The 19,888-nt window shown below is 43.7% G+C and overlaps 1 protein-coding gene across 1 annotated transcript in view; it reads left to right on the forward strand.

Annotated features, from left to right (window-relative positions):
- Nucleotides 1–19,161, forward strand: part of LOC112226965 (laminin subunit gamma-1) — an 84,552-nt gene extending 65,391 nt beyond the window's left edge. The window contains exons 8-28 of the mRNA XM_024391684.2: nucleotides 3,807–3,943; nucleotides 4,133–4,252; nucleotides 4,468–4,657; nucleotides 4,864–4,976; nucleotides 5,692–5,913; nucleotides 6,428–6,616; nucleotides 7,140–7,385; nucleotides 7,644–7,797; nucleotides 8,032–8,174; nucleotides 8,450–8,628; nucleotides 8,847–9,003; nucleotides 10,760–10,965; nucleotides 11,328–11,407; nucleotides 11,660–11,797; nucleotides 11,967–12,111; nucleotides 12,456–12,605; nucleotides 13,229–13,343; nucleotides 13,576–13,775; nucleotides 14,123–14,281; nucleotides 14,769–14,868; nucleotides 15,093–19,161. Coding sequence (XP_024247452.1) covers nucleotides 3,807–3,943; nucleotides 4,133–4,252; nucleotides 4,468–4,657; nucleotides 4,864–4,976; nucleotides 5,692–5,913; nucleotides 6,428–6,616; nucleotides 7,140–7,385; nucleotides 7,644–7,797; nucleotides 8,032–8,174; nucleotides 8,450–8,628; nucleotides 8,847–9,003; nucleotides 10,760–10,965; nucleotides 11,328–11,407; nucleotides 11,660–11,797; nucleotides 11,967–12,111; nucleotides 12,456–12,605; nucleotides 13,229–13,343; nucleotides 13,576–13,775; nucleotides 14,123–14,281; nucleotides 14,769–14,868; nucleotides 15,093–15,349 — 3,400 coding nt within the window. The 3' untranslated portion in view covers nucleotides 15,350–19,161. The remainder of the gene's footprint in view (nucleotides 1–3,806; nucleotides 3,944–4,132; nucleotides 4,253–4,467; nucleotides 4,658–4,863; nucleotides 4,977–5,691; nucleotides 5,914–6,427; nucleotides 6,617–7,139; nucleotides 7,386–7,643; nucleotides 7,798–8,031; nucleotides 8,175–8,449; nucleotides 8,629–8,846; nucleotides 9,004–10,759; nucleotides 10,966–11,327; nucleotides 11,408–11,659; nucleotides 11,798–11,966; nucleotides 12,112–12,455; nucleotides 12,606–13,228; nucleotides 13,344–13,575; nucleotides 13,776–14,122; nucleotides 14,282–14,768; nucleotides 14,869–15,092) is intronic.
- Nucleotides 19,162–19,888: the final 727 nt, after the last annotated feature.

Below are 19,888 nucleotides of genomic sequence, written 5' to 3' on the forward strand. Positions count from 1 at the left end.
CCTTATGTACATATTCTTTATCCCCTTACACTGTGTATGACAGTAGTTTTTTTTTTTTGAATTGTTAGTTAGATTACTTGCTCGTTATTACTGCATTGTCGGAACTAGAAGCACAAGCATTTCGCTACACTCGCATTAACATCTGCTAACCATGTGTATGTGACAAATAAAATTTGATTTGATTTAAATTTTATCAGCATATCGATTGCGCAACCAGGGGTAGAAAGACCTTGGATCATTGTTACTCTAACTTCCGCGACGCATATAAGGCCCTGCCCCGCCCCCTTTCGGAAAAGCTGACCACGACTCCATTTTGTTGATCCCTGCCTACAGACAGAAACTAAAACAAGAGGCTCCCACGCTGAGGTCTGTCCAACGCTGGTCCGACCAAGCTGACTCCACACTCCAAGACTGCTTCCATCACGTGGACTGGGAGATGTTTCGATTGCGTCAGATAACAACATTGACGAATACGCTGATTCGGTGTGCGAGTTCATTAGAACGTGCGTTGATGATGTCGTTCCCATAGCAACGATTAAAACATTCCCTAACCAGAAACCGTGGATTGATGGCAGCATTCGTGTGAAACTGAAAGCGCGAACCACTGCTTTTAATCAGGGCAAGGTGTCTGGTAACATGACTGAATACAAACAGTGCAGCTATTCCCTCCGCAAGGCTATCAAACAAGCTAAGCGTCAGTACAGAGACAAAGTAGAATCTCAATTCAACGGCTCAGACACAAGAGGCATGTGGCAGGGTCTACAGTCAATCACGGACTACAGGAAGAAATCCAGCCCAGTCACGGACCAGGATGTCTTGCTCCCAGGCAGACTAAATAACTTTTTGCCCGCTTTGAGGACAATACAGTGCCACTGACACGGCCTGCAATGAAAACATGCGGCCTCTCCTTCACTGCAGCCGAGGTGAGTAAGACATTTAAACGTGTTAACCCTCGCAAGGCTGCAGGCCCAGACGGCATCCCCAGCCGCGCCTCAGAGCATGCGCAGACCAGCTGGCCGGTGTGTTTACGGACATATTCAATCAATCGCTATACCAGTCTGCTGTTCCCACATGCTTCAAGAGGGCCACCATTGTTCCTGTTCCCAAGAAAGCTAAGGTAACTGAGCTAAACGACTACCGCCCGTAGCACTCACATCCGTCATCATGAAGTGCTTTGAGAGACTAGTCAAGGACCATATCACCTCCACCCTACCTGACACACTAGACCCACTCCAATTTGCTTACCGCCCAAATAGGTCCACAGACGATGCAATCTCAACCACACTGCACACTGCCCTAACCCATCTGGACAAGAGGAATACCTATGTGAGAATGCTGTTCATCGACTACAGCTCGGCATTTAACACCATAGTACCCTCCAAGCTCGTCATCAAGCTCGAGACCCTGGGTCTCGACCCCGCCCTGTGCAACTGGGTACTGGACTTCCTGACGGGCCGCCCCCAGGTGGTGAGGGTAGGCAACAACATCTCCTCCCCGCTGATCCTCAACACTGGGGCCCCACAAGGGTGCGTTCTGAGCCCTCTCCTGTACTCCCTGTTCACCCACGACTGCGTGGCCACGCACGCCTCCAACTCAATCATCAAGTTTGCAGACGACACAGCAGTGGTAGGCTTGATTACCAACAACGACGAGACGGCCTACAGGGAGGAGGTGAGGGCCCTCGGAGTGTGGTGTCAGGAAAATAACCTCACACTCAACGTCAACAAAACTAAGGAGATGATTGTGGACTTCAGGAAACAGCAGAGGGAACACCCCCTATCCACATCGATGGAACAGTAGTGGAGAGGGTAGCAAGTTTTAAGTTCCTCGGCATACACATCACAGACAAACTGAATTGGTCCACTCACACAGACAGCATCGTGAAGAAGGCGCAGCAGTGCCTCTTCAACCTCAGGAGGCTGAAGAAATTCGGCTTGTCACCAAAAGCACTCACAAACTTCTACAGATGCACAATCGAGAGCATCCTGGCGGGCTGTATCACCGCCTGGTACGGCAACTGCTCCGCCCTTAACCGTAAGGCTCTCCAGAGGGTAGTGAGGTCTGCACAACGCATCACCGGGGGCAAACTACCTGTCCTCCAGGACACCTACACCACCCGATGTCACAGGAATGCCATAAAGCTCATCAAGGACATCAACCACCCGAGCCACTGCCTGTTCACCCCGCTATCATCCAGAAGGCGAGGTCAGTACAGGTGCATCAAAGCAGGGACCGAGAGACTGAAAAACAGCTTCTATCTCAAGGCCATCAGACTGTTAAACAGCCACCACTAACATTGAGTGGCTGCTGCCAACACACTGACAATGACACTGACTCAACTAAAGCCACTTTAATAATGGGAATTGATGGGAAATGATGTAAATATATAAACAATGCTACCTTATATAATGTTACTTACCCTACATTATTCATCTCATATGCATACGTATATACTGTACTCTATATCATCGACTGCATCCTTATGTAATACATGTATCACTAGCCACTTTAACTGTGCCACTTTGTTTACATACTCATCTCATATGTATATACTGTACTCAATATCAGCTACTGTATCTTGCCTATGCTGCTCTGTACCATCACTCATTCATATATCCTTATGTACATATTCTTTATCCCCTTACACTGTGTATAAGACAGTAGTTTTGGAATTGCTAGTTAGATTACTTGTTGGTTATTACTGCATTGTCGGAACTAGAAGCACAAGCATTTCGCTACACTCGCATTAACATCTGCTAACCATGTGTATGTGACAAATAAAATTTGATTTGATTTCAGTTTATTTTTTATCCTGAAAACTCTCTAGTCCTTAACGATAACAAGCATAACTATGACATGATGCAGCCACCACTATGCTTGAAAGTATTACTTTGGTGCCTTGTTGCAAACAGGATTAATGTTTTGGAATATTTTATTGTGTACATGCTTCCTTTTCACTCTGTCAATAAGGTTAGTATTGTCGTGTAACTACAATATTGTTGCGCCATCCTCATTTTTTTTCCTATCACAGCCATTAAACTCTTAACTGTTTTAGAGTTACCGTTGGCCTCATGGTGAAATCCCTGAGTTGTTTCCTTTCTCTCCAGCGACTGAGTTAGGAAGGACGTCTATCTTTGTAGTAACTGGGTGTATTAATACACCATCCAAAGTGTAATTAATAACTGCACCATGCTCAGAGATATTCAATGTCTGCATTTTACATTTTTAGCCGTCTACCAATAGGTGCTCTTTGTGAGGTATTGCAAAACCTCCCTGGTCTTTGGGGTTGAATCTGTGTTGAAATGCACTGCTCGACTGAGGGACTTTACAATTATCTGTATGTGGGGTACAGAGATGAGGTAGTCATTCAGAAATCATGTTAACAATTATTGCACACAGTGAGTCCATGCAACTTATTATGTGACTTGTTAAGCACATTTTTACTCCTGAACTTAAAGGGATGAATACTTATTGATGCAAGACATTTCAGCTTTTCATTTGTAAAAATAAAAAATCCACTTTGACATTATGGTGTATTGTGTGTAGGCCAGTGACACAATCTCAATTTAATACATTTTAAATGCAGGCAGTAACACAACAAAATGTAGAAAAGGTCAAGGGGTGTGAATACTTTCTGAAGGCACTGTATCCAATCCTAAAGCCTAATTTTACCTCAGTTTTGTGCTGGCAACTTTTTATGAAATCGATTGACTATATGTTGACTATCTATTTGCAGATTTAGACTTACCCATTGCGCATATCATTTTTTATGGACGTTGCAATTAAAAGGCTGTGGTTTATTTTAGGTGTAAGCTGGGCTACTTCAACATGGACCTGCAGAACCCTCAGGGTTGCACTCCGTGCTTCTGCTTCCAGCATTCCTCTGTCTGTGACAGCGCTGAAGGCTACAGCATTGACACAACATCCTCCACCTTCAACCGAGGTGAGCCTATACACACCTTTTCATTATGGGCCGTTCTGGCTCGGACAAGGCCTATAATTTATTAAGCTGGAGGAAGTTTCTAGAAATATTCCAGAAGTATGCAAATATCACTTAAGTTTTGGAACAGATATTTGTGATGTAAAGTTATTTGATAGAATTGAATTTAACACATTTGAAACCTTTTCCTAGATGATGAGCAGTGGACAGGCCAGCAGCGTGACAGCTCCAGTGTTTCAGTCCGGTGGTCCACTGGTGGGGAGATCTCCCTCATCTCCGATGACTACTTCCCAATGTACTTTGTGGCTCCAGGTACTCTGTGACTGACACTAACTCAAAAACTTTTATTGTGAAAAATGCATTTAAATGTTGTTTTTTCTTTTTCTTTTTTTGAGGACATTTAAGTGAGCCTATGGGGAAACCATGTGACTGCCCCAAAGACCTATGGGAGATGGTGTCTTATCTAAAATGTGGCGACATTGTTGAAGTGATCCTAACAAGTATTTTTTGTTATGTCATTACTGTAGAGCGATTCCTGGGCAATCAGCTGCTGAGCTACGGCCAGAACCTCACCCTGAACTTCCGGGTGGACAGGAGAGACACACGTCTCTCGGCCGAGGATGTGGTTCTGGAGGGGGCTGGTCTCAGAGTGGCTGTGCCTCTCATTGCTCAGGGAAATGCCTATCCTGGAGAGAACATGCAGACGTTTGTGTTCAGGTGTGTAGAAATCATACAGACGTAACCCAGAGATGTGTATAGAATACCAGCACAACAAAAGTTCATCATTTGAAGTTGGCTTTTTACTGCATATTCTGTTGTAATAACATAATTTAGAAATTGTCACATAGAAAGCAAACGCATAAAGTTGTCGTACTTTATCTGATGTTGTGAATGCCCCACTAACTGCTTTTTTTTTCTGTCAGGCTCCACGACAGCACAGACTATCCCTGGAGGCCCACCCTCACTCACTCAGAGTTCCAGAAGCTTCTGCACAATCTGACGTCCATCAAGATCCGTGGCACCTACAGCGAGAGAAGTGTGCACTCACTCTTCCACTCACCCCATTTCACTATGTAAACCATGCATATATCCTAGTTCAGGGCCTGTATTCATAAAGGATCTTAGAGCAGAAATACTGATCTATGATCATGTTTCCCCTGTCCATATAATCTGATATTAACAATCTAAAACACACAAAAAAACGGATCCTAGGTCAGCACTGCTACTTAGAGACGCTTTATGAATATGGGCGTAGGACTACAGTAGTATCTGTCGGATTGGACCATGACAAGCGGCAAGTTAGTTTGGTCTAGCGAACTGATAAGCTTGAATTTCATATCCTTTTATCAGTTCTGAGGACATCATGGAGAGGATGTTGGAACTCCAGTCTAGTCATTATATTAGTGCGCAGGTTATGGCTGAATACTTCTCATTTCCCCTAATGACACAACGTGGTGGTGATTATTTACCCTGTTATTGAAGTCATCAGATCCTCTCAGAACAAATATCCACATAAATCTAAGAACAAAGCCATATATTAATATTCAGTTACCCCATTATTTTAGACATGACCAGTGAGGCCTAATCAATGCATTAAAAATGAAAAGCTGGGAGACAAGAATATTGGTGGTCTGTATATTTGATTCCATGTTCACGACGGTAGGCAAGGCACTTTGGTCAGCGTTTCAGCCTAGTGGTCTTTCGTAAGACAAGATACGCATATGATCTAATCAGCGCTCATCGCTCCCCAGGTGCTGGTTACCTTGACGATGTGAAGCTGATCACGGCGAAGAGAGGTCCCGGGAGCCCGGCTCGCTGGGTAGAGAAGTGTACCTGCCCTCAAGGCTACTTGGGACAGCACTGTGAGAGCTGCGCCCCGAGATACAGGAGGAGCAGACCAGACCTGGGGCCCTTCAGTTCCTGTGACTCCTGCAACTGTAACGGACACAGTGACGCGTGCCACCCCGACACAGGTCAGTGAGATGGCAATGACAGGGGTGAGTCCCAAATGGTCCCTATGTAGTGCACTACTTTAGAGCCGGGCCCATAAGGAAATGATAAAGCCCAGAGGACTAGAGGATAGAGACAAGTCCTCAATCACCACATGACTGGTTGGGTAAATGTCCCAGACAGGAGTCATGCAGTAGGCTTGGGCACCTGTGACTGTATTTGTATCTGCTTGGCGAATTGTGTCTGTGTTTGGAACTGCGGGGGTTCAACATTAAATGTCCCCTTTATAGTACAGTGGAACAGAACAGCGAGTAACAGATTACACTGTCATCCAGTAATAACCCACTGCTATAAAAAGATTTATCTGTGTGCCCAATGGTTTCAAACATGACTGATAGGCAGGCTACTCTCTCCTCATCTACTCTAAAGAGGTGTCTGGATGGAAAAATAGTGGGGCCCTTTAAACTCTCATCTTAGACTCCCCTCTGGTGGCGGCTAGAGGCATGACGTGTGTGTTTTTGACATGTCTGTTTGAAGGGATGTGTAACTGCCTACACAACACAGCTGGGCTCAGTTGTGAGAGATGTAAAGACGGTTACTATGGAGACTCCACTGTGGGGAGTTCCAGCGACTGCAAGCCCTGCCCCTGCCCCGGAGGATCCACTTGTGCTGTTGTGCCCAAGACCAAGGAGGTTGTCTGCACCAACTGTCCTACTGGAACCACAGGTAATAATAAATGTTTTGCTGTACACTTTTTTATTAAATATATAAATAATCGGGTATTGAGACAGACAATAGACTTTAGACAACCGACTTTGTCGATACATAGAACCACAAGTAATTAGAACTGGTTGGAGTACTCTGTTTTGAAAGTCTTTAAAAATATTTTGGGGCGGCAGGGTAGCCTAGTGGTTAGTGTTGGACTAGTAACCGAAAGGTTACAAGTTCAAATCCCCGACCTGACAAGGTACGAATCTGTTGTTCTGCCCCTGAACAGGCAGTTAACCCACTGTTCCTAGGCTGTCATTGAAAATAATAATTTGTTCTTAACTGACTTGCCTAGTTAAATAAAGGTCAAATAAACTTAAATTATTTACTATTAATTCACAAAATATTAAAATACACAGTTAAAAACATAAATAATATTTCCAAATTGTGTATTGTATGTACTTATTTCTTAATTTAGTTTAGAAGTTGTTGGTATGTTCATATTCACATAATCCAAACTATGAATTGCGTCTTTCTGCAGGCAAGCGCTGCGAGCTGTGTGATGACGGTTTCTTCGGAGACCCCCTGGGGGGGAACCGGCAGGTGAGGGTCTGTCGGGCCTGTAAGTGTAGCGACAACATCGACCCCAACGCTGTGGGCAACTGTGACAGAGAGACCGGGGAGTGCCTCAAGTGTATCTACAACACAGACAGCTTCTTCTGTGACCGTTGCAAAGAGGGCTTCTATGGAAACCCGCTGGCCACCAACCCCAACGACAAGTGCAAAGGTAAGACGAGAAAATGACCAGCATGACTTTTTCTTTCACTGTGTGTGTATACTCGAGTTCCACATACTGTACAGATATGACTGATGTTGGCTGATGTGTTTATTGGTAGTAATGGGGGTCTCTTCCCCCTCCTGTCCCCAAATAGACAGTGTTCTGTTCCATTGTACCGTGTGTACAGTTCAGATAAGATGTACTATACAGAGGTGACTGATGCTTGCTGTGTTAGCCATGGATTTCTCTTGTCTCCCCTGTCCCCAGCCTGCTCCTGCTCTCCATATGGCACAGTGGACAGACAGACCAGCTGTCTACAGGTCACAGGCCAGTGCCAGTGTTTCCCCCACGTCACCAACAGGGACTGCAGCGCCTGTCAGCCTGGCTTCTTCAACCTGCGGAGCGGAACAGGCTGTGAACAGTCAGTAACAGTACCCACTTTGCCAACACCTCAATATGGATATTTAGTGGAAGCATTTCTTAGTAGGAATAGAGGTCTATGAAGCTTTTCCCTGTCTGATTTTGATCACTGTACCTCAACTGTTGATATTTTCTTATTGGAAATAGAGGGCTGTAATACGTTATCTGACGGATTTAGATCGCTGGTATGTTTCTAAGTTGTAATGTGTCTTGACCTTCTTTGATATCATGACAGATGCAACTGCAATTCTATTGGGTCCACCAACGGTCAGTGTGACATCGGTTCCGGTCAGTGTGAATGCCAGCCCGGCGTCACCGGTCAGCGCTGTGAACGCTGTGAGGTCAACTTCTTCGGCTTCGGATTGTCAGGCTGCAAACGTACGCTTTCTCTTTCTTAAATCTCACTCTAATCTCTCTTTTAACATGATAACTCTGAGAATGCGCCTTAATGAGCCATGCAGTTGTGTGTGACTATATTACTTGAGTAGGTTGTGACATGGTCTAATGGGAAGAGAAAATCATCATAACCTGAAGACTGACAAACTGTATTTATTGTTATTATGTATTTTCAACCTCCGCTCTGAAATCACACGTTTCAAGAGCCTCTTTAATGTTGGCCAGTTTCTCATCTCTTTATTTTTCTTCTGCTCTAGCGTGCGACTGTGACCCAGAGGGCTCCTCGACAGCCCAGTGTAAAGAAGATGGCCGCTGTGCGTGCCTTCCAGGCTTTGTGGGAGCCAGGTGTGACATGTGTGAGGAGAACTACTTCTACAACCGCTCTACTCCCGGCTGCCAGCAGTGTCCGTCCTGTTACTCCCTCGTCAGAGACAAGGTAAAGAATCTTGGTGTTTTCGTCAGTGGATTATTTTGTCAAAGTTGAGTTCTATCACACCATCTCTTCTCCGTCCTTTCCTGTCTCTCCACTCTCTCTGTCCAATAAACTTCAAATATCCTTATAAAATATATATTTAATAAAGTTGAGTGTGCTTAACATGTCTGTACAGCTGCATAGGAACCCACTCTAAGCCTTGTGGTTTTACTCTTACGTAGGTGAACCAGCAGAGACAGAAGCTGCATGACCTGCAGACTTTGATTGACAACCTGGGCTCCATGTCAGAGACTGTGAGTGACAAGGCGTTTGAGGACCGACTGAAGGAGGCAGAGAAATCCATCATGGACCTACTGGACGAAGCTCAGACCAGCAAAGGTGCAGCAGGCCTTGACCCTTTCGGGGATTTTATGATGTTGACATGTAATGTCTCGCTTGCTTGAAGAGATGCTGTTCTATTCAATAGCCATTAGATTAAATTGATCATATGAATTTTTTAGGACATAATGGGTCAATCAAACAAACGTTATTGTCCCGAGAGGGGAATTTGATGGTGTCACTAGGTTGAAACAATGCTGTTCTTGTCAACTAGAATTAGATCAAATGAATCATGAATTTGAGTTTGTTTTTTGTTTTTATTGAAAGATTTAGGCAGAGATTAAACCCTGGTGTCCGGGGCCACACATGTACATATATAAAATTAAATGTCCCTTTTTCAGGACCCTGTCAAAGATAATTCGTAAAAAGGGTTTAAACACTGTTTTCTATGTTTGTTCAATGAACCATAAACAATTAATGAACATGCACCTGTGGAACGGTCATTAAGACACTAACAGCTTACAGACGGTAATTAAAATCACAGTTATGAAAACCTAGGACACAAAAGATGCCTTTCTACTGACTCCGGAAAAACACCAAAAGAAAGATGCCCGGGGTCCCTGCTCATCTGAGTGAATGTGCCTTAGGCATGCTGCAAGGCGGCATGAGGACTGCAGATGTGGCCACGGCAATAAATTGCCATATGTCCATACTGTGAGACGCCTAAGACAGCGCTGCAGGGAGACAGGATGGACAGCTCGTCGTCCTCACAGTGGCAGACCACGTGTAACAACACCTGCACAGAATTGGTACGTCCGAACATCACACCTGCGGGACAGGTACAGATGGCAACAACAACTGCCTGAGTTACACCAGGAACGCACAATCCCTGCATCAGTGCTCAGACTGTCCACAATAGGCTGAGAGAAGCTGGACTGAGGGCTTGGAAGCCTGTTATCTGGTGAGGCCTTGCCTTACATCACCGGTAACAACGTCCCCTATGGACACAAACCCACCATCGCTGGACCAAAAAGTGCTCTTCACTGACTAGTTGCGGTTTTGTCTCCCAGGGGTGATGTTGGGATTTGCGTTTATCGTCGAAGTAATGAGCGTTACAGCGAGGCCTGTACTCTGGAGCGGGATCGATTTGGAGCGGGCTGTGTGTCACAGCATCATCGGACTGAGCTTGTTGTCATTGCAGGCATTCTCAACGCTCTGCGTTACAGGGAAGACATCCTTCTCCCTCATGTGGTACCCTTCCTGTAGGCTCATCCTGACATGACCCTCCAGCATGATAATGCCACCAGCCATACTGCTCATTCTGTGCGTGATTTCCTGCAAGACAGGATGTCAGTGTTCTGCCATGGCCAGCGAAGAGCCAGGATCTCAATCCCATTGAGCACGTCTGGGATCGGAGGGTGAGGGCTAGGGCCATTCCCCCCAGAAATGTCTGGGAACTTGCAGGTGCCTTGGTGAAAGTTTGGGGTAACATCTCACACAAGAACTGGCAAATCTGTTGCAGTCCATGAGGAGGAGATGCACTGCAGTACTTAATGCAGCTGGTGGCCACACCAAATACTGACTGTTACTTTGTTCAGGGACACATTATTCCATTTCTGTTAGCCACATGTCTGTGGAACTTGTTCAGTTCATGTCTTAGTTGTTGAATCTTATGTTCGTACAAATGTTTACACATGTTAAGTTTGCTGAAAGTAAATGCAGTTGACAGTGAGAGGACGTTTATTTTTTGGCTGAGTTTACATTGGAGGATTTCCACTCAGAATTGGAGTTGTGAATGCTGCTTTTGTTTTTTCAGATGTGGACAAAGGCCTGCTGGAGCGCCTGGGGAAACTGAACAGCACACTGACCACTCAGTGGAATCGTTTGCAGAACATCAGGAACACTGTGGACAACACTGGAACCCAAGCCGACAAGGCCCGCAACCGGGTCCGAGACGCCGAGAACCTGATCGGCCTCGCCCGCGAGGAACTGGATAAGGCCAAGGATGCCATCAGCAAACTGGTGGGTCATCCCATAATTCATTTTTAAAAATGTGACGTTGGTAACTAAGGATGCATCCCGAATGTTACCCTATTCCCAATATAGTACACCACTTGCTCATATGGCCTGGTAAAAAGGAGTTAATTATTTCGGGGAAAGGATGCCATTTGGGACGCATCCTAAGACACTTGGAGGACTGATCGCATGATCTCACAGCATTATCTAATTTGGATGTAGTATATTTTTATTGTTACTGTTTATGCATCAAAACCCTTAGTTCATGTTTGTTCCCAACCATAGCACACTGATGAATGCCTTCGTCCTGCATGAGAGAAACAACAGGAAGTTCATTGATTCCCTACTTTATTATTTTTCTCCTCCAGGACATCAAAGCACCCTCCATCAGTGGAGATCCTAACAACATTACCCTTCTGGCAGAGGAGGCTCGCAATCTGGCAGACAAGTAAGGACTGTAGCTACAATGATGAAATAATTCTGTTCTCTGAAATGTATTGCTCCATACAATCCACTCTGGTTTCCTGGATATGCAATTCTTCTGAGTGGGAGGGGGGAAAGTGCACATGCCAAATAATAAACACCCTATCACCACTTTTGATCTTATTATTTGATTATATTCTTGCGCTGCAAGAAACCAAAAGACAGCTTTCTGCTTCGTCTATGAAAAACAAATCCAATCCCTCTGTTTCCTCTGCAGACATAAAATGGACGCGGATCAAATTGAGAAGATCGCAAAAGATGCCAATGACACGTCCACCAAGGCTCTCAACCTGCTGACAAAGACTCTAGATGGCGAGGGCAAGACCAACCAAGACATTGATGAGCTCAACAGGAAGTATGTCACTGTCTGCAACAGCACTTTTCTGTGATTCCTCTCTCTCTCCTAAAAAATTACAATTAAATCATACTAATGTTGATCCTGTCCGGAGAATGTCTTATAAGCGCGTACAGGTTCAAATCCCCTCAACAGTTTTATAATTGAACTATCATGTTCATCCACTCAGGTACAATGAGGCAAAGGACCTGGCCAAGAACCTGGAGAAACAGGCCAACAAGGTGCATGCTGAGGCAGAGGAGGCAGGCGACAAAGCCCTGAAGATCTACGCTAACCTGACAAGCCTGCCACCTTTCAACACCAAATCACTGGAGGTCAGTTACATGAAGTGACCGTAACCCTCTTTTAGGTGGAGACAGTGTCTCCATCCCAAACGTCACCCTATTCTCTATATAGTGCACTACTGGTCAAAAGTAGTGCACTAGAAATGGAATAAGGAGCCGTTTGGGATGCGGCCACTCATCAGGAATTATTTCAATTATTTGATGTATTTAACAAACCTTTGAAATATGTTCCCAGTCTGAGTGAGTGACAGGTTACTCTTAAGAGTCATTGAAAGGGTTTGTGTATCACAAGACATACATGTAAAGGGCCGTCGGACATTACTGGAGTAGTTTTAAAGTCTGGAAGGATAACTTATCTTGACATCCGATTATAGGACGAAGCGAGCAAGATCAAGAAGGAAGCGTCTGACCTTGACAAGCTGATTGACAAGACCGAGAAAGAGTACAACGACTTGAGGGATGATCTGCGAGGGAAGGAGACTGAGGTCCGCAAGCTGCTGGAGAAGGGCAAGACGGAGCAGCAGGTAGGACAAGAGAACTTTACTTGGGGTTGCAAAAATTCCGATAACTTTCCCAAAATGTCCAGGTTTTCCAGAAATCCCGGTTGGAGAACTCCCAGATTTCCTGCTAATTCCCTCCTGATTCCAGGATTCTTCTAAGCAGGAGTTCTGTAAAACCTGGGAATTTTGGGAAAGTCACCAGAATTTCACAACTCTACTTTTATTTTGTCTTTCTGGTGTCTATAAGCTTTGCTCTAAATAGATCTATGTCTCATGTAGAGCTTGTGATGGTTTCACCCCCTTTGAAATTGCTAGTGTGTGTCCATTTTAAGATTTAGCTTTAACATGCCTCATTAAACAAGGCATGCAATTGAAAATGACCACATTTGCATATGTGACGAATTACCACGGCATTGATTGGCCTCCTCACTCGTTCAGCCACTAAGTATAGTGATAATGAGCAAGCCGTGAAGTCAGAATTATTCTTATTAATTGAGCTGTTTTGTCTGTTTTTGTTGTCCATGGGTTGTGTCCCAAGTGGCACCATATTTCCTATAAACTGCACTACATTTCCCAGAGCCCTATGGGGAATAGGGTGCCACTTGTTATACAATGGAACTAATGACTGTCTCTATCTGTCCCTGCAGACTGCCGATCAGTTGCTGGCTCGTGTCGATGCTGCCAAGGCGCTGGCTGAGGAGGCCGCCAAGAAGGGGAGGACCACCTACCAGGAGGCCCAAGACATTCTGGGAAATCTGAGAGGTACTTAGTAGCAGGGCTGGTGAAGAGGCCAGGGAAATGCCCCTTTCTGCCTGATGGTAGAGGATTTATTCAGAATGGTTGGAGTGAAAACCATATCGAGACCACAATGCATTTAGCCTCAGATGGATGTTAAAGAGAGAATACCATTGTTGTATAAAATATGGTTATAGTATTGAGATATAGTGTGTTTACTCAACCTTTCTTCTCATTGTCTTTGGTGCGTCCAACACAGACTTTGACAAGCGGGTGAATGACAACAAGACGGCAGCTGAGGACGCCATGAAGAGAATCCCAGAGATCAACGCTACCATCATCGCGGCCAATGAGAAGACCAAGCAGGCTGAGGGGGCACTAGGCAACGCAGCTGCAGATGCCAAGGAGGCCAAGAGCAAGGCAGAGGAGGCAGAAAAGATAGCCAGCGCTGTGCAGAAGGTACATATTATTACTGGTATATTGTTATATTATAGCTAGGTAATTCATGACCATTTCTGCTACTGTCTTGAAATGACGTGGCCAAAATCAGGGGTGGCCTCTTGATATAAACGGTGTTTCTCAGTAGATTAAATGTTTTGAATATCTATTATTTTTGTGGTCATCAAATGTGATATTTCACATAGAATAATACACCCACTTTCAAACTGACAACATGCACTAAGCCCCCTCTGTCCCCCCCCTCATCTGATGTATCAAATAATAAACTATTCAACCTATAAGAAATTGTATACCTGCTTTCAAATTGTCAACATGCATTAATCCCCCTCTGTCTGTTCACCCCACAGGGTTCTGCTAAGACCAAGGCGGATGCAGAGAAGGCCTTTGAGGACACTATGATGCTGGATGGGGAGGTGAACGGCATGATGGACCAGCTGAGTGCAGCCGAGGCAGAGCTGGCCAAGAAGAAAGCTGAGGCCGACCAGGACATGATGATGGCTAGCATGGTGCGTGTCTGTCTGGTCGGCATCCCAAATGGCCCCCTATTCCCTGTGTAGTGCACAACATTTGACCACGGCCAATAGGGCTCTCGTCAAAGGTAGTGTATCAAATAGGGAAATAGGGTGCCATTTGGGATGTAATGTTCTCTGTCTGCGGCTCTGTTGTTTAAATCCAATGATGTCATTAGATTCTCATAACCTTAGGAACCCAATAGTTAGGAATTCCTAGATCTCTTTGGGTTGGAAACCAGAGAGCTCTGAGAATGTTTGAATAGAAGCTGTCTACACAGAGCTTGAGTTGCTCAATGTTTGTTGTTCTTGTCAAAGTTGTTTAGAGAAAAAATAAACAATGAGGCTAAACATTAAGAAAAGGAAGTGGATGAACACTGCTTGAGGGTTAAGGAAGTCTCACAAGTGTTTTACAACTGTTTTTGTTCGTTGTGGTCTGAAATTCTGACTCTGACATGTCAACTATGTTGTTTTGGCATTTCAGGCATCGGACAATGCGAAGGAAGCGGAGGACAACGCCCGCAAAGCCAAGAGTGCTGTCAGGACCGTTCTCAACACCATCAACGACCTGCTCAAGTCACTGGGTGAGTGAATGGTATTTGATTAAGCAAACTGGTTATTTTTGTGGAGGTAAGAATACAAGCAGGGATATAATTAAGTATTGTCATTTTATGTAATCATTGTTTCTGGCTTGTGCATTGTGTGTAACCAAACAATATTCCATCAGTTTTACTTGCACAAGTCAAAATGACTACTGACTGTCTTATATCATTGAGCTAAAGCTTATACCTCTTCTGTCCCGGTTCAGGCAACATTGACAAGGTGGACCTGAGCAAGTTGGGCTTGATTGAGGGGTCACTGAAGCAGGCCAAGGACAAAATGGCGAACAGCGACCTGGACCGCAAGCTGGCGGAGCTGAATGATGTGGCCAAGAGCCAGGAGGAGATGATCACCGACTACGACAGGCAGATCAGGGAGATCCGGTCTGACATCGCCAACCTCAACGACATCAAGAACACTTTACCTGACGGCTGCTTCAACACCCCATCCCTAGAGCGACCTTAACCCCCTCTCTCTCCACCACCTGTACCCTCCTTCCTCATATCCCGTCTGTTCCTGCTCCTTCCTCATATCCCGTCTGTTCCTGCTCCTTCCTCATACCCCGTCTCTTCCGCTCCTTCCTCATATCCCGTCTCTTCCGCTCCCTTCCTCATATCCCGTCTCTTCCGCTCCCTTCCTCATATCCCGTCTCTTCCGCTCCCTTCCTCATATCCCGTCTGTACCGCTCCTTCCTCATATCCCGTCTGTACCGCTCCTTCCTCATATCCCGTCTGTACCGCTCCTTCCTCATATCCCGTCTCTTCCGCTCCTTCCTCATATCCCGTCTGTACCGCTCCTTCCTCATATCCCGTCTGTACCGCTCCTTCCTCATATCCCGTCTGTACCGCTCCTTCCTCATATCCCGTCTCTTCCGCTCCTTCCTCATATCCCGTCTGTACCGCTCCCTTCCTCATATCCCGTCTGTACCGCTCCTTCCTCATATCCCGTCTGTACCGCTCCTTCCTCATATCCCGTCTGTACCGCTCCTTCCTCATATCCCGTCTGTACCGCTCCTTCCTCATATCCCGTCTGTACCGCTCCATCCCACATCTAACACTCTGGCAGAATGCCACCTTTTTACCAAAACGTTTTTTTCTTTCTTTTTTTTTCTTTGCTTTGTCTTTGTTTGTCTTTTTTTTTTTACAAGAGAAGCTAAGTTTCATGGTTTTAAAGAAAGAGAAGAAGCCGCTTTGACATGCAGAAACGTGAAATGAACTAAGTAAGGGCAGTCGACAAACATGCATCCATTCTCCTTCGGTGCAGCAGGTTAGGAGAGGTGTGGCATACCTCGCTCCCGAGTAATGAAAACCCACATGACTGCACCACCTCCAGACTTCCTACACTTCTACGTGGAGGACCGTTACACCGTCTTGTTTCATCACAACCTAAACCACCCCGACAGAAAACAAGGAGAAATGTCCTCAGCCTTTTCAGATGGGTGCATGTCATATGATATAGCATTTGTTTTATTTGATATGATATCTAACAAGTTATCCTTACCCATCATTCTAGACCGAAGGGCATGCTGGGAATGGTTTGTCTGTGAGATTTTTTTTAGCTATAGTTATTTTTCAACTTCCAGTACATATGTGCCATCCTTGGTGTTATCAACCATTTGTTTAAAAAACAAGCAGTGAAGGAATTCTCACAAGTTTATACATTTTGTTTGCCTTCATTTGCTTCCAAAGCTACATATATTGCATAGAGAAAGTATTCCTGTTATTATTACACATTTTTACAGTATTCAACTCTACTGCACATTCTGCTCCATACCCACATTAAATAATACTACAGTTTACTATAGAATACTACAGTACTTCGTATAGAATTCTGTAGTAAAGTGTAGTGTAGTAAACTGTAGTATACTATACTACACATTGCACTACAGCATTTCCCAAAATCTGTCCTCTGTCATTTCCCAAACACCGCTGATTAAAATAATCAACTCATCAAGCTTGGATTATTTGAATCGGCTGTGTAGTGCTAGGGCAAAAATACAAAAATGCACCCCTTGGAGTCTCCAGGACAGAGTTTAGGAAACGCTGCTGTAGTATATAACGATCATTGGCAGTACTTATTATAGAATCGTGTAGTATACTATAGTAAATACTACAGTATACTATGGACCACAAAAATACTTCAGTAATATCTGCAGAAACACTGCAGTAATTACTGTAGTGTATATATATTACAGGATTTAATTTGTGTCTACCCTGCCCATTCCCATATCCCAATTTGTGGCACCAATAAGTTACAAGCCAACGTTTGGTATCGTATAGATTATATATTGTGTTCCCTGCAGGTTATAAAAAGGAGCAGAAGCTCTGAACTGTCTGTTCAGACCTCAGTCCTATCTACCTACAGGTATGGTACATTTTCTTTTGTGTATTTTTCCAAGTAGGTTTCCTCAAGGATATCATGTCAAAGATAATAAAACAAAAACATTATAGTAAATACTACAGTTATTTCCGCTAAAAACCCTACAGTAAATACCCGAGTCCGAAAAAACACTACAGTAATTACTATAATATATACTAGTTTTTTCTTACTAGACTGTTTACTATGAACAGTAAATACTACAGTATACTACAATCATGTCTGCAAAACTACAGTAAATACTACAGTATTCACTGTATTTTTACACTACATTCACTTTTCACTACAGTATTTTTTCTCACTCCACTGAATACTACAGTAAAGTCTCCAAAAACACTACAGGGAATACTATAGTATTTAACGATAGTATACCTTAGTATTTTTTCATGTGGGCATGCACAACTGAAAAGCTGTTAAATAAAACCAGCAAGTGGGTCTTTAAAATGACTGATATTTTTGATATTTGAGACTGTCCTCTACCGCCCAGTGAAACAATATGGTTAAATATAATTGTATGTAAAAATATATATATATATATAATTAACACTACAAATCTTGTTTTTTGTCTGATGTTTTTTCCTCCCTAAGCTGCTGCTTAAAACAGGTGTATTGCAAATCACACATTAATATTTTTTAAGACAAAATTCTACACTATGCAACTTTGTACATTTTGCGTAGCAAGACTTTATCTGATACACTGGTGCTAATAATTATTTCAAATGTTATATTTTTGTGTGAATGTTTTTTATTATGATATAGAGTGAGGAAATATTATTTGTGTAAATATATGCTTAAATGATTCAGGGCTGGCTGATTGTTAAACCCAAGACCCAGCGGCCACCTCGTATAGGTTCTATCGCAAAAAAAATCAACAAACCTCCACATAATATATACATATATATGATAAGTTCTGTGGTATAATATGCTTGCTTGTGTACATGGCTCGGTGTTGTTGCCTCATAGCTCTGCCATTATTAATTTGTGTTTAATTATCTGTGGGTGGTCACCAATTAATTGATGAATGCTTTTAAAACACCTTTATCCTTGACTGATAACTTCAGGACTGTGTGAGGGATGGCCCTAAAGAAGCCATCGGTCTACATTAAGCCTATCGTTTCATTTTACTGAATTTAAATCGACTCCCAAGAAAATAGTAGTTCACCATTTAGTGTTGTCTTCATATGTGGTCAATATTCACATCACTTAGTTCCTAACGAGGGCGTCACGATTATCGCACACATTACGTTTCAGACAAACATTCTTTTCACACATAATTGTCTCCTCACACGTTCGCTACTCGGTGTCCTCGCATTTCAGTAGAACAGCAGGGATTTTGTTGATGGGTCCAGAACATCAGCCAGCCAGCCAGCCGCGATACAGTAAATGAATAGGTTATAACCTGGAGACCACTCATCCTTCCCATTCAACATTTCTCATCCTCAATACACCAATACTCACTCCTTAGCCTGCCTTCTAATCATGTTATTTGTTGGATAGTTGTTAGCTAACCTTTTACCCACAATTTTATAGATGTGGCAGTGGCTAAAACGATGTACACTGCATTGAACCATCTTCTGCCGTCTCTTAACCCTCCAGGCTACCACACTGCTGTGGAAGAATGTGCAGCACATACTGTTTGATGTATAAAACAGTATTTCTAATTTATAATGTCTCAAGTATTTGTATTATTTTGTTGCAGTAGATGATGATATGTATGTGTTGCACAATCTTGTTGTGGTAATTTGGCTATGGATGGGCATGTTCTGTTGTACAATATAATACAAAGGCACCAATTCACTGCAACGTTTAATTTGTGAGGACCCGAGAAAACCCTGTTTGTGACCCAATTGCCTGTAAATCCAATCGTAACATTTTAAATAATAAAACAAATATTACAGGAATTGCTTCCGTTGACGTGTGATTATGTTAAATGTCATGCTGCCTCATGGTTCTTTCTGTACGTTGCATTTGCTGAAATATATACAATTTCTTATTAATCTCTTATTTTTATCTCTGTTTAATCTTCTATTTAGTCTTTAGGACGTTCAGGAAAATATATTTCAGTATATGGTTGTTGTTTTCTGCCTCGTGTAGGGATTGTGAAACACTGTTTGATAAATCTTTATTTGATGATGATCTTGAAATGACTTTAAAATAAATGGATGACATTTCAGAAACGGGTATGCATTAAAATATGTACTTTGAATGAATGCCTATTGATGCCACAATGTTCCTTGTCTGCAGTGAAACATGCCAGTGTATTCGCAGAAATAAGATGCAACCCTTCCACTGCTGCATTCATGATCCCCAAAAAATCCCCTTCCCTCTCCAAGCGAGTTTAGCAAACACGTTTTGACTGCACGTTGAATTGACACGATCAGAAATGTCTATTGAACTGCTACATTTTTTAAATTGAAATTGGGGTCTTTTTGTGTCATGTTTTGCTTTTAGAATTATTTCTGTACATGCAGGAGGGGCCCTAACAAATCACCGCTCCTGTGTGTATGTGCCGAGGGTGTGGTGTTGACAGGGTCCTGTGCTAGCGGGAAGGGTGCGGCTTTTAGGGCGCGTGTGTGTGACTAGTGCACACCTCAGTCGGTCTGATCACCGTGTCAGAGCATGACACTG

This window comes from Oncorhynchus tshawytscha, linkage group LG28 (genome assembly GCF_018296145.1).
Source record: "Oncorhynchus tshawytscha isolate Ot180627B linkage group LG28, Otsh_v2.0, whole genome shotgun sequence".
NCBI classification, from domain to species: domain Eukaryota; kingdom Metazoa; phylum Chordata; class Actinopteri; order Salmoniformes; family Salmonidae; genus Oncorhynchus; species Oncorhynchus tshawytscha.